Genomic DNA, 15415 nt, shown 5'->3' on the forward strand with positions numbered 1-15415 from the left:
CACCAAAACTTACAATAAATAGTAAAAACAAAATTAAAAAGAATATTCGACTATCAATATGATGGAATCTTGCAAATTCGACATGGGCAACCCTGCATAGCTGGTTGGGTGGCTAAAGTAGCTCCTCTTGCTTAAGATCATATATATTACTGTCTAATAACTCATTCTGTTTGTGAGATATGCTTGTTTTAAGCCATGACAGTCCTATCACTTCCGCCTCGGATCGTTCCTTCTTTGGTCCATCTTGGACATGAAAGTGTCTGTAACCCGCTCTACGTCAGCCGCCCAGCCCACTGGCCAAATATACACATATCACCAGTAATAATCATACATGACCCAAATGCGATCGCGAGCCTGGCAGCCCACCATGTGCAAATCAGGGCTGTTCATATATGTCCCCACCATGGATGATATATGACAAAAAAGCCCTTGAAACCTTAAATGGGCTGATCTGATGGGCTTATTGGCATAGCCCAAACTCAACCTGACTAATAAACGGCCTTAACTTTAGCCCAGGCCCAGCCCAAAGGCTTAATATTTCAGCCCAAGCACGGCCGATACGCTGGCTCATTTACAGCTGTACATTAAGAGTTAATTAATTATGGGCCTGAACAGCCTGAAATCTTGGGCTTTTTTATACAAATAAAAACCCAATCTCGGAAATACTGGTTGTCAGCATCAGAAATTGGAATTCATTCCCAAGGCCCACTTTCACCCCTAGATGGGCCCCACATGTTTCTATGTACAGACCGGGAAACACTAGAATCAAGCAAGGGAAAAATCAAGTGAGCCTTTCCTTTTCTAAGAATATCTTTCACGGCTCTTAGCAGATCAAACAAATCGCCAATGAAAAAGACTGGCGCTGATCTTAGCCACCCAAAATAAATAATAATAATAATAATAAAAGAAAAAAAAAAAAAAAAACCCACTAAGACAATCAAAGAGCCTGTCATCACTTGCAAAAATAGGTTTAAAAAACAATAAAAATCTTCGATGTTTACACCCAAATATTGCATTGGCCAACACCATTTCTTTCATCAAAGGGCCTGTCCTTCCGACTGCCGTTTTTATCGGTCCATGGCAGGTGTTCATGGACTGAAAGTTCACCACCATGACACCCAGCTCCATAGCTCAACTGGCAGACTGAGTGGAGATACCTCGTTTCAACACCTGAGGTTTTGGTATCCATCTCTAGTGGGGGTGGCTAACATGGAGTGTGTGTATGTACTAACAAACTCTAAGAAATGAGTACGGAATTTAAATGCTATAAAAGCATGTAGGTTTTGTAATATTCTCTATTTTTTCAAAAATCCTATTTGTGCTTTCTACCATTCGCGGGTCCTGCGCATCGTACTATCTGTCACGCGTGCACGTACAACCGTTGGATCATTTCATCACCATATAAATATACAGACATTAGTCCAGAGCCTCGTACAACCACTTCTTGTATGCATGAATTCAATTCCTGTATCCATGTGTCATGCACAAGAACGGATTTTTCAGAAATGTGAGGGGACAGATGCGTTTTGATTCTGTCTCGCTGGACCCAACCTAAGACGAAGTTGGGGTATCTATCCTCTCTCTCCTTCTTAAATCATGTCTTGGCATCTGTTGTTGTTGGGATTTCCAACTCGACGAGTCAAGTCAGATACGAATCACGGTGCTCGAAGGGAAGACCTCGGGAATATACGAAGGATAAGCAGAGCCGAGTCCACCCTCAGCTCATCCCGACTCCGAACCGCCATCGTTTAAGAACTCAAAACAGTTAATCTACGTACCAGTCTTAGTCCGAAGTTTGGAGTCAATGCCATCTTAGTCCGAACCCCAGATCTGAAGCAAAGGGTATTTGACCAGTTCCGACCATTAGTAATCGGCGTCGGATTGGATGAGGCTGAGGCTGAGGCCAAACGTAGATACTTCGAGTGCCAAACTAGGAAACTACCCAAACACGGATGTGACTGAATATCTCGCCAGCAGATACACATCTTTTAAACATGTAATGCTGTACGAATCATAGATTGCAGATCATATCTTCATGATCACAATATCCTGCTGATTGAGCAAATCATACCGAGATTAACGGACGTGGATCGTTCAACCCACAAGTATAAATACCAGAGAACTCCATTGTTACAGGTACGCAAGATCTCGCACCCTCTCTTTTTTACTTTCGACTTAGACTCAAATTTTTTAGCCTGACTTAAGCATCGGAGGGTCCCCCAGTTGAGCAGGGTCTCCTTTGCTCACCCTTTAGTTGGGACGAGGACTCGTTGGGAGATTTGTAGAATTAAGTAAAGGGTAGTGTAGATTTTGACATAAAAAGTATCGTTCCCTAGTGGGTGTGGCTAACATGGAGTGTGTGTTCTGACATGGGTGTGTTCTAGCCGGCTAATCCCCCCATCCCCCCCCCCCAAAAAAAGCATCGGAGGGTCCCCCAGTTGAGCAGGGTCTCCTTTGCTCACCCTTTAGTTGGGACGAGGACTCGTCGGGAGATTTGTAGAATTAAGTAAAGGGTAGTGTAGATTTTGACATCAAAAGTATCGTTCCCTAGTGGGTGTGGCTAACATGGAGTGTGTGTTCTGACATGGGTGTGTTCTAGCCGGCTAACCCCCCCCCCCCACCCCAAAAAAAAAAAAAAAAAAACAAAGAAAAGTTCACCACCACGTTAAACACGACAACAGCCCTTTAAGGCATGGAAGACCATCCAAATCACTCGCTGATTCAATTATTGATGGAGCATCATAACAGGAAGCGGGGATTGCGTACTGAGTACACTGTGGGGTCCACCATGGATGTATGTCTTATCCATGCCGTACATCCTTTTTACAAGTTATTTTATACCATGATGCCAAAATTTAATCAAATCCAAAATTCAAGTGGACCACAAACAGGAAATACTGGGAATAATGATAATGTCCACCGTTGAAATCTTCCTAAGGCCATAGTGATTTTTATATGTCATCCAACCTGTTTATAAGGTCACATAGACCTGGGTGAAGGCAAAATGCAAGAACCAAAACTTCTTTGGTTCCCAAGAATTTTTCAAGGGTAGGCATTAAATTTACATTGTTTAATGTGGTGTGGTCCACTTAAGATTTTTATATGCTTCGGTTTTGGGCTCATACATTAAATTGAGCTAGTAATATGGATGGATGGTGTGGATAAAAGACATAAATCACGGTGGGCCCCATATTGTTGGGTACAATCCAGTTCCCTCATGACACAAGTACACTGAAAATCTATCAATATAAACAACATCGACAGCCTTCTTTTTATAACATTTTCTTCTGGAAATTTTTGAATTTTTTAACATGAATGGTACTAAAAAAAAAAAAAACTGTGTAAGTAGCAATATCATAGGCCCATCGTTCTTTGATCTAAGTGATATACTTGTGTACCAATCAGGTCCATTCAGTTATTGGGCCCTGACATGGATGGCACATCTATTAAAAAGTACGTTTTGACATTCCTATTGCTCTGTATTGTAGCGATTAAAACGAATATAGAAACAAAAGTAGGATTTGGATTGAGTATTCCTCCTATCTCCATTAGGCTTCCTCTTCACTTGATGACAAGAGGCCGTTGCAAAATACCGAGCACTGTAAAGTATGTGAAAGTTGTCGAGTTGAATACTGAGCAATGTAAAGTACGTGGAAGTTATCAAGTCGAGTGAATGTTCATTGGTTTATTTTCGATAATATCTAATTTTTTAATTAAAGAAAGTGATTGAAATAAAATAAATTCAAAATATTTGATTATAAAAAATCATTAATTGGTGAAAAAAATATGAGAAATGAGAATATGTAACATTTATAATTTTTTGAAACATCCACCGTCCGTTTTTAGTAGTGGCCCTGATGGATGGATGGACGGATGGATCCTATGAGTGTTGTGTCCCATGCGATAAAAGGCTCTGGCAATAGGTAAAGAAGGTTCAAATGGTGAGAGGTCCCCGTCAGAGTTTTCCATGGGGTGATGTCACACAGGCATTATGGTGGGCCCCACTGGGATTTTTTGTTGAACGGCTCCAAAATCAGTGTCTATAGTTTCATGCAATTCTTCTATTCGAATTTGGATTATTTGGATTACTCACCATTTTATGTTTAACCATCCATTTGATTGTAAAAAAAATTTAATGGATAGGATTGCTTGATTAGTGTAATTTTAAAGATATGCTTCATCCACAGTGCACCTTACAATTTAGCCTACGATTTAGACGTCTTAGATGGTGGTACATGCGTGCAACATCCGAGAAGGATTCCTCACCGCCATTTTCCAAAATGGTGGTGAACTACCACACCTGTCTGCTGGAAAGGGCACTCCATCTACAAAAGATCCCAGGGTCCCATGCCCCAAAGTCCCGTCTAAATTTACCTTTCAAATTGATAAAAACATTAATACTCTGGAAGAGTGTGATGGATGATACACGGTCACCTAGAAATTGCATACACGGAGTTCTACTTATTATTAAACTGTCTAAATAATAGTCTAGTTAAGATGTATCGTGTATTAAAAATTAAAATTATTTGATTATCTAACCATCAAATTTGTGAACATTCATCGGACAGTTAGAAATGAAAAAATTTCAACAAGCGTCCACATATTTTATTTATTATTATTATTATTATTTTACACACTCACACACACCCCACACACGTACGCCGGGGGATTTCAACACTGATAGGTACTCGAACCCTTGACCCGGTGTTGAAACTCCTGGGAGTCTTCCACATATGACTATATGAGAAGTTAGAATTGCTCAGCTACAGTGGTTCCACAAATTATTATTCAGTTTAATCTGAGTGCCTGCGTATCAAACATCCTATACGGCCAGAGTATCAAATACCCGCCCTTTCAAATATCATGGCATCATGAACAAAAATAAAACACCAAAAAAACACCAATTTTCTTTGAACTGATACTCTCTATTTTTATTTATTTATTTTTAATTTTTTTTATCTTTTTAAACACGGACATACCCCCACACCCTCCTGAGAGTCTACCACTCGAGCCAGAGTAAGGATCCAAAACTGATACTCATCTACAAACCATATACTTTCTACAAAAAAAACTCATACATCAACCGATACTTATTATAGGAATTACGGAGACCGTACACATCTGGCCCATTCTCAACTGATCCAATCCATCGATTTAGTGGGGCCCATTAAAATTTCTTAACCATTTCAATCACCCACCAGCTTTGTATCTCATCTTATTCAGCATCGATCTGCCGGCAGCTGATCGAAAGGTCAGGATCTTCTGCTGTGGTGGGTCCCACAAGATCGGACTGCTGCAAATCTAAGATGCTATAATTCCACCTCTATACATCCCCAAAAACAAAAACACTCTCATGTACAGACTATCTTCTTCCCTAATGGGAATCGATCTTCTAACACCATGACTGATATTTCCAACGTCGTTTTCCTTTCTTTGGGATCTTTCTAACAAATAACACAGGAATTCGGATTCTCTTCAGCGCTCGGGACGTAGTAATGCGTGGTGAGATAAGGATTATAGGCCTGATAGGCCTTGACAAGCTCTGCGATATGATCGTTCGGATCCTTCTTCTTCGCATCTTCTTTCTTGCCCTCATCCTTCTTGGGTTCCTCCTTCTTCTTCTCCGGCTCCTTTGCGGGCCCCACCGAGAGGATCTCGGTGAACCAGAGCTTCCGCAGCTTCTGCACAATGTTTACTGGATCCACGTCTCCGGTCACCGTCAATTTCTTCTCTTTCATGTCCATCGAGATCGAATCGATCCCTGCACAATTAGAAAACCATCATATGCGTTTCCCTCCAAATGGAATTTAAATTTCAGGAACTGAGGTTTCCCAAGAAAGGTAGGATACCTGAAAGGCTAGAGACTGCCTTCATAGCCTTCTGTTTGGCTTTGTCATCATGAACTTCCAATTTCAGAATCACTTTCTGCAATCACAAGAAGATGGAAAATCCAATCAAATCATGAGACGAGAGAGACCCAAATAGATTCAACGTGATAAGAAATCCTAAGTATAATCCAAATCTCCAAGAAAAAACCCACATCAAGTGCTCTTCTAGATGCCCAAACAGCAAAAACATCAGAAAAGAAAATGTTCCAAAAAGCAAGAACATCAGAAAAGAAAAAAGTTTGAAAAAAAAGTTTCAGATTCTTCAAAACCAAAGAAATAAACAGTAATACATCAAAACAAAAGAAACCCACAAATTCTTGATACTAAAAACCACTAAAAATGAATTTTTGAATTGGATTTCAATAAAAGATAGTAACAAAGAAGAAGAAGAAAGATAAACCCAAGATTCTAAAAGCTATAAAAGAGAAACTGACTTGAATTTGGATCTTAAGAAATGCTTATGAACCCTTCATAGGAAGAAAATAAAGAAAAACAATGATTCAGAAGACCATCAGAACAGAGAAATTGGATTAGGTATGCTTGAAATTGAGAAAATCTAACCTTCATTTCTTCAGCTTCTCTGATGTCTGATGTAGAAAGATAGATAGAGAAGCAGAGATTTGATGAAGAAGAAGAAGAGATTTGAAGAAGAGAAGGAATGGTTGATGTCGAAAAGAGAGATGGAGATGTCCATTTAAACGAGTAGTCGTCAAGGAGAAATAGGGGAGTCCGTCAGCAATTCAGCTACACGCGCGCGAGGAGTCTTCCATCGGAGTCGCGTTTCCTGTAGTCCAAAGTACACGGATTTCACCGCGTTCGAAAATTCATAGGAATTTATGCCTTTCAAGTTGGTTTAAAAGAGATGATTTAAATTTTTGAACTACAAGGTAATGCATATGATATATCCATACCGTCCATCTACTTTATTACAATATTTTGAAATTTAAAACAAAAAATGAAGAGATCCAACTTTCAAGTGGCCCACGCCAAAAGAAACAGTGGCCCAACAAAGTTTTTAACGGTCAGTATTGGATTCCCTTTTTTGTATGACGTGGTCCACTTGAGTATTGGATATGCCTCAATTTTTTACTCATGCTATGAATTCAAATGGAACAATGGATGAACGGTGTAGATAAACGAAATGCATCATAATGGGACCCACAGATATTTTGTAATATTTTTGGCTTACGTGTCAAAAAGTAAGCAGTCAAATCTAGTATGCCGTAAATGTATGGATAACTATTACTTTTTTACCCACTTTACCGGAAAATCAAACACGCCCTGAAAATGAGTGATTATTACCGTTTCGCGCGTTTGAATAGTTACGGAGATTTCACTTCTTGAAAACCGGTTCAGAAGTAGTAGTGGCTATTTTAGGACCCCATCTGGATGTATATGATATATCTGTTCCATCGATCCATTTTATCACAATATTTTGAGATATAAGGAGAAAAATGAGTTAGATCCAACACTCAACTGGCTGATACCAAAAGAAACAATGGCCCCAAAAAGTTTTTAATAATAAGTATTTAATTCACTTTTTTCTATGGCGTGGTCCACTTGAGTGTTGGATATGCCTCTTTTTTTTGTCTTATGCCATAAATTTATTTGACATAATGGATGAACGGTGTAGATATATGATATGCATCATGGTGGGACCCACAAATGTTTTACAAAATTTGTCACTTTTATTTTAAAAAAGTAGGCCGTCGAATCAGCTACGGGGAAGTGTGCGGCAACTACGGAGGAAAATAATTATTACCACTTACCTGGGTATTTCCCACTTCCTTGAAAAACAAGCAGCCCTAAAGAGCGGCGAAGGAAACGTCCACCGCTGGAACCTTCCTGTGCCCCTCGTGGAGACGCGGATTGCATACTACCCTCGCCCGTCCCTACCTCCGAACGGCCAGTTATGTAGGCAGGTTCACAGTTATGTATCTGTACATCCAAACCGTCTATCTCTTTTCTCAAATTTTTTTAAGGCACAAAAAAAAAAATGAGGCAGATCCAACGATCAAACGGACCACACCAATAATAAGCTTAGTTGCATTAAAATGCACAAAACATTAAATCTCAATGGCATTAAATGCAAGAGTCATCTGTGTGGATATATCTCATTCTTATTTTTATGCTTAAAATAATCTAAGAAAAGGAATAGACGGTTTGGATGCACAGATACGCCACGGTGGGCTTGCCCACAGAACTGCCCGTTCGGAGCGAGGGACGGGGTAGTACGCAATCCGCATCCCCCTCGAGGATGTTTACGTGTCATCGAACGCCCACAATCGGAACCTTCTTGTGGGCCTCCGTGATATTTGTATACCATCCAACGACGTGATTCCCAACGGGACGAAGGAAAAACACAAATATTACAATCATCCAAAACTTCTGGGCCTCACAGGAAGGTTTCAATGGTAGGCGTCCAATCTCCACTTTTTATTTGTGGTTTGGCCCACTTGAGTATTAGATCTACCTCATTTTAAGTCTCACGTACTAACATTAGCTTAAAAAGCTGATGGTCGGAGTGGATTTCAACTGGACATCTCGGTGGACCCCACAGCTTTGTGTTGCAGAAAAACTCACGCCCATCCCATTGGGACTCTCCCTGCACGTGCCACTTTGGCTCGTGCTATTGAGATCCGATCGTTCGCCACGTGGCCTCTGTCGTCCAGTCCGGTGGCGTCCAGTCATCAGTTGTGACGGAAGTGTACGTAAGACGTGGACCGTAGACTCTTGCTCGGGTTATCATAACCGTCCAATTTCCTACATCAGCCTGATAATGGGCGACGGAATGAAGAGGGCAAGGTCCAAGTGTCATATTTATAACCGTCCATTCCTCATACATGTGTAGCTCCTTGTGATGACTAAATTGGGTTGATCCTTGTGGGCCAGGGTACAATGAGGGGTGGTGGGATCCACCAGTTGAATCATTCGGATCTGGCACAAGATCGCAACGTTGATGCGTGTGGAAAGAGTATCTACGGTTTGGATGATACCAATTACGTGTAGCATTTTTCTCCCCTCCCCTGACGACAAAGGGAAGACGAAGAAGAGTCTCCGTCGGTAGAGAGAACTTCGATGCTCTGGCTGTGGGAAGACTGATACGCCGGCACTTAGAAATTATTTTATAATTTCTCACAAGGCATATAAGTAATTCAAATTAAACTAACCAAATTATTCTTCTTAGTTTATATGTTTTATGAACCAAAAATAGTAGCTTCTTTCATCATCTCACTATTGGATTGGTGGACATCTATTGGACGGTTAAAAATGAAACATATGAAGCATTCTTTTTTCAACAAACAAGTGTTCACAAATCAGATGCTATGATTTCTCAACCAATAAAAGTTTTGGGCTATTACTTAGAAACAATGGGATCCACAATTTAACCGGCTCTTATTGTGTTTTGTTCTGCCACGCGTACAATCTCTAAGTGCCTGTATATCAAGCATTATAGGCTACTAGACTATCAAATAACCCTCCTCGCTCGAGTGCTGAGTGAGGCCAGCACCATATTTTTATTAAAATACGGATATTTTTATTAAAATACGGTGCTGGCCCGACCCAGCATCCTTGCGCAGGAAGCTCCTACGAAAGGAACTTTCAGTCATGACCGAAGACTCGGCAAGTCAACGTCACTTGGTTTTCTATCGATCGCGCCTTTTAATAATCAGGGCGGCTATCAGCCGGTTGAAAAGATATTCAACGGCTCAGATCAGCTTCCGTTTGCTGCAAGCTACTAACCGTAGCTGGGCATCGGCATACATGAAGGTCCATCTGGGCCGTCTATATCGGCATACACCAAACTTCAAGATGATGGAACGACCCTAACATCTAATTGGTTTGAAAAGGATGGTTAAAACCTAAATTCAAACCAGATTGTAAAAATCGTTTTATGGGGGCCCACCGCGGTGATTAAACACCCACCATTAAAAAGTTTCAAGATAGAAGTTTTGAATCAAGCTGATATAAGCGTTTTCTCTTCATCCACGTCAGATTAACCTCATGAAACCGTTGGACGGATAATAGACGTCATAGTGAGCCTAAGAAAGTTTCAACGGTGGACGTCATTTTACCACCGTTTCCTGTTGTGTGGTCCACTTGAGGTTTGGATCTTTCTCATGTTTGAGTCCATGCCTTAAAAGAGGAGTTAGCAAAACCGATGGACGGTGTAGATATAACACACACATCACGGTAGGCCCGCAGAGCTAGGTGCTGCTGTAATCTTCGTGCAGCCGGGCGCTGCACGGCAAGGTCTGGGTTGACGCGGCCAACGCACATACACACGATGACACGAAGGGCTACTTCGGGAGCGGATTGGCTGTTACCCGAGCAACAGCATAGTGGGTGTTACCCTTACCGTATGGGGCCCACATTGATGAATGAAATCATATCGCCGCCGTTCATCAGTTTTTTCAGATCATTTAAGTATGTTATCACAAAAATTAACAAGATAAACATCTCTAGTGGACCACACCACTGGAAAAGATAGTTCATGATCATTAAAATCTTTTTGTAGGCCACAAGAATTTGTATCTAAATAATATTTGCCTTTTATATTCATCCAGTTCTGTTTGATCTTATAAACGGGTTGGATGGAAAATAAAATTTATGGATATGATTACAGTGGGCCTTGGGAATTGTTTAATGGTGACCATTCAATCATCACTGTTTCTTGTGATCTAGTCCACCTGAGATTTGGACATATTTAATTTTTGGATATTACCTAAAATGGGATTTTAAAACAGATGTACGGAATGGATATACGAAATATAATCAACGTCGGCCAAACAGTAAGAGCCTATTTGATTTTTGAGGATATGACAATTTACTTTCTAAACATTTAAATTGAGAAATTTACAAAAATCAATGTGTGGCTATGCCGCTATGGTGATGTGTGTGACTTATCTAAATGGCTCATTTGTCATGAGCTTATCGCTGCATGCCCTAAATGTGGGCCCATCTTCGCACGTATACTTCTATAAAAGAAATGCCATCGTGCTTATTGCTGCACGGAAGTTCTAAGGATTTCACAAATTAATGCATAAATGGAAAAATTTTCGGAAGATCGGGACCATCGATCTGGTTGTCAAATCTTTGGGTGGGCTATGGAATGAAATTTTAAAAAGTACGGATCTAACTAATCGTCTATTTTTTGTGTGTTCTTCTGGTAAAGTGTGGAGTGCTTTTTTAAGCGTTGGATTTGCAGGACACTTCTTTGATAGAATCCACAGTCCAATCCTCTTGATTTTCAGGATATTGTCGATCCACATGTTATATCTCTGTGGATCTAATTGGATTAGCGGTTTGGATCGTTGATGCATGACCCAGCATCTACGTAATCCTGCAAAGCAACAAAAAATGTACTTTTATAGTGATAGACAGATCTTTGGATGGATTCACTTCCGTTCCCACAGTTTCCCATGACTTGCCCCGCAAGAAACTCTCTCGAAGATTATATGCGCCGCGTGGTATGCACATGCTTTAAGTTCGTGTAAGCAAGGCCCACAGTTTAGTGATCCAGTCCGTTGATATGATGGAAATAAGATTGAATAGATGATTATGTGAAAAAATCCTTATAAAATCTAACCCTTCCTTTGGAGACCTTTGAGTATAAAGTTGAGAAATGAAATCATCAAGGGTTCTCATCCATCTCCAGATATGTAATGGATAGAATCTTCCTTGCTAGGAATTTTTATGGTGAGATCCATCCATAATGAGAAAAATCATATTAACGGTCTGGATGACTGAAAATGGGTGCATAGTCGAAAATTGAAAGTAAAAAACTATATGACACTGTGCATTTTTTTGTTGGAGGATCGTGTAAGTACTGAGTAAACTCTCTGGCCCACCGTGATGTGTGGTTTCTATCCATTCCGTCCATTCGTTTTTTCAATTCAATTTAGATGATGAGCCGAAAATTAAGGCATATATAAAGCTAAAATAGAACACACCATTGGGAATAGAGAGGATAATAACGTCCACTCTTGAAACCTTCTTAGGACCTACAGTTATGTTTATTTGTCATCTAACCTGTTCATCAGCTCACCCAGATATGGATGAAGAGAAAAACGTAAATATCAAGTTGATATAAAACTTATGTGGACCACAAGAAACTTTCAATGGTCGGCATTCAATCACCACTGTTTCTTTTGTTATTTTCTACTTGAGCTATGAATATGCTTCAATTTTGGGCTTATGACATATGAAAAAACGAATGAACGGCGTCGATAAGAGACATAAGTAACAGTGGACCCTACATAGTTTACTCAGCATCCTATACCGTCCTGAGTTACACGATTTGTGTCCGACGCGAGCGGACGCAGATCAGGTCGTGTATTGGTGATTCGTGATGCATTGTACGCTGTAGGCTCACCATGATGCATGTGTTTTATCCGTGCGTTCGGTCCGTTCGGCGAGCTCATTTTACGGCACAAACCCAAAAATGAAACAGATCTGAACCATAAGTAGACCACACCACACGAAATAGTGGTGATTGGAAGCTGGCCATTAAAACTTTTTAGGAGCCACAAAAGTTATAGAGCAAGCTGATATTTGTGTTTGCCCTTTTATCTGCGTGACATTATCAACAAGTTGGCTGGCAAATAAGCATTTAGGTGAGTCCTATGAAGGTTTCAACGGTGGGTATCTTTGTCCTCACTGCTTCCTCCATTTTGGTCCACCTGAGCTTCTTATTTACTTCAAATTTTAGGTTCATGAGTAGTAAAAATGGATGGACGGTATGGATATAAAACACATACATTACAGTATTACAGCAGTGAGTAAGCCCGACCGTTTCCGACACATCACCCCCACCACCGCTGAAGTGGCTCCACCACCTAATCCGCGTCCGACGCGGCCTGCCACAACCGTCCGTATTTTTCCACTACAAATGGTCTGTTCTTTTTCCTTTTTTAAGAATAAAGGACAGGATTGTCTTATAAGGAGGTTTGTTTTGGAATGTTCATCCGTTGCGGATTAGTGGCATCATCTGGGTCACTAAATAATGTTACCCACCTTTCCTCTGTGCAGTCAGAAGCTAAGTGGGGCCCATAGTGATGTTTATTGGAAATCCGCTCCGTTATTTTATTTTGCTAGCTTATGCTTGGAATTGAGCCAAAAACTGGAGTGGATTTAAAACTCAAATGGGCCACAAAATAGGAAAAAAGTGGGGAGGGAAATGGCTACCGTTGAAACTTTCCTAAGGTACTTGATGTTTATACGCCATCCAAACTATTCATAAAGTCACTCCCGCTCAGATGAACTGAAAAAAAAAAAAAAAAAAAAGCTCACCTGGCCCACGAATGTTTCAACAGTAATTGCTCAGTACCTACTTCCCTACCGTGTAGCTCATTTGTGTTTGTATCCAACTTATTTTTTGTCTCATGTTTTAATACCAAGTTAGCAAAATGAATGGATAAGATTGATTTTGAACGCAGATTGTCTTACCTCCGCTGGTTTCTAGCTGAGAATAGGCAAGAGCTTTGAGTGGCCACCTTGATGCATGCGTCATTTTAGGGTATAAGGCCAAAAATGAGATAAGTCCAAGGGTCAAGTGGAGTACAAAATAGGGATTAAACTCTCACCGATTGAAAACAAATTGAGGACCACAAAGTTTTGAATGGAGCTAATATTTGTAGGTTGGAAGGCAAATAAACATTGGGGTGGACCATAGAAAAGTCTCAACGGTGAGAATCATTATTTCTCATTATCTCCGTTGCTTCCTATGGTGTGGTCTACTTAAGCATGGGATCTGTTTCATTTTTGGATTTATATTATACCTTAAAATGATATGAAAAATGGAAGGATGGTGTGGATAATGACCCATACATAACGATGGCCACTCAAAGCTCTCGCTCGTTCCCAGTTAGACCCGGGCAGGGTAGGATGTAAAAAATAGACCACTTAAAGTGTGCTTGTAAGTGGTTCAGTTGAGCAGGTAATGAAATGGTATCACAGGGCTGGACCGATCAAATCTCATTAGGTAGGGTTTCAATATTGTTTGAAAGTTGTTAGGTGAGTGTTCTCTCGCTAAATCGCTGCATCCCAACACTTTGGAAGTATGTGCCACGCAATCCCCTCATACGATGCTTTTTAGGAAGTTTAAAGAAAAACCTACCTACTTAATATACATTTAGGTGCCATTTTCAAAAGTGGTTTCCATAAACTACCTCCTTAATTTGAGTACTTATCGGCCTAATACATTGGGTTAGATTTTTTTAATTGTGCAGGACTTGGAGGCTTGAGTTGGCCCCACTGAAGTCCACCCTAATATTCGGGTGAGCCACCACCTGTTAGGCGTATGATAAAAACATAAAAACAAAAAACATAAAAACAAACTGGTCTCATGCGTGATTCAAGTGGACAACATCCTCTAACCTTGAATCACATATGGGCGTGATGTTTGGGACTCAGACCAAAATTTTTATGTGTCATCTGGTGGTTGAAGTGAATTTCATAAAACTATAATGGTGAGCTTGTAAGAAATCAAGGTTAGACATCTCTCTCCCAATAATTTCCTTTCACATGAGCCACCTAAATCATGGGTTAATTTGATTTTTTGGCTATGGGCTTAGCATCATATAATGGTTGGGATAGATCTTACATATGCATTGTGGAGGGCCCATGACCTGTTTGGTACGTGAGATTGGATTAAATGGTATGGAATTATATTAGATGAGATTAACATTATTATTGCACAATGATTGCATATCTGGAATTACCATTTGGGTCATCCAATTCCCATGTTTGGGATAAAATTATTGCCATGAGAAAAACACAATAATTGCATGCTTGGTTGATTATAGCATTGTAAACAATGAACCAAATTTATAATGGATGTCGGTTACTTGTACATGTATATAATTAGAATGTCATGTGCAAAAGGTGTGTATGGATGGATAAAATACATGCATCAATGTGGGGCTCACATGTATGATGGATTTCAAAATCTACATAAACCCTGCATTGGACCAAATGCAATTCCATGCCACCTAATCCCATCTAATACCATGTGCCAAACAACTCTACATAAATAACGGTAGCTTTCCCATCCCAAGTATTAAAATGATATATATTAAAAAGGAAAATTATGGGACACTAACCCTTGATTTTTTACAAGTCTACCGTAATGTTTATATGACATCTACGTTAGATATATAATCTCATGGTAGGTGCATGGTAAAATATATGGCTGACCTATGATTCAAGTGGGAAATGTCAAAGGAAACAATAAAGAGAAAGACATCCACCCTTGCTTTCATAGGGCCTGCCATGATAATTATGCAAAATCCACTCTAATCTATAGTTGAAACATCAAAATTTAGGTCAGGGCTAAAAAATCAAGTCAACTTGTGATTCAGGTGGGCCACACCAATACAACATTTCCCATTTGGTGACCGTTGTGATAACCAACTACACGAAGAGTTCATGGTGTGTTGACATCCCTAAGTTATGTGTGCCACACCATGATGTACGAATGTTTTACATTCACACTATCCATCCCTCGATTTAGGCATGATCCCAAA

At 40.1% G+C, this 15415-nt stretch overlaps 1 protein-coding gene across 2 annotated transcripts in view; it reads right to left on the reverse strand.

Annotated features, from left to right (window-relative positions):
- Positions 1–5075: 5075 nt before the first annotated feature.
- The window catches only part of LOC131233032 (heavy metal-associated isoprenylated plant protein 39-like), a 28006-nt gene continuing 17666 nt past the window's right edge, over positions 5076–15415 (reverse strand). The window contains exons 2-4 of one of the 2 annotated variants that reach the window (XM_058229596.1): positions 6450–6480; positions 5850–5925; positions 5076–5761 (exon numbers count right to left, since the gene is read on the reverse strand). In XM_058229596.1, the coding sequence (XP_058085579.1) occupies positions 5445–5761; positions 5850–5925; positions 6450–6455 (399 nt within the window). In that variant the 5' untranslated portion in view covers positions 6456–6480 and the 3' untranslated portion in view covers positions 5076–5444. The remainder of the gene's footprint in view (positions 5762–5849; positions 5926–6449; positions 6481–15415) is intronic. The other variant, XM_058229597.1, reaches the window with a different exon arrangement.

The sequence above is a fragment of the Magnolia sinica genome, chromosome 18 (assembly GCF_029962835.1).
Source record: "Magnolia sinica isolate HGM2019 chromosome 18, MsV1, whole genome shotgun sequence".
In the NCBI taxonomy this organism is placed as follows: Eukaryota; Viridiplantae; Streptophyta; class Magnoliopsida; order Magnoliales; family Magnoliaceae; genus Magnolia; species Magnolia sinica.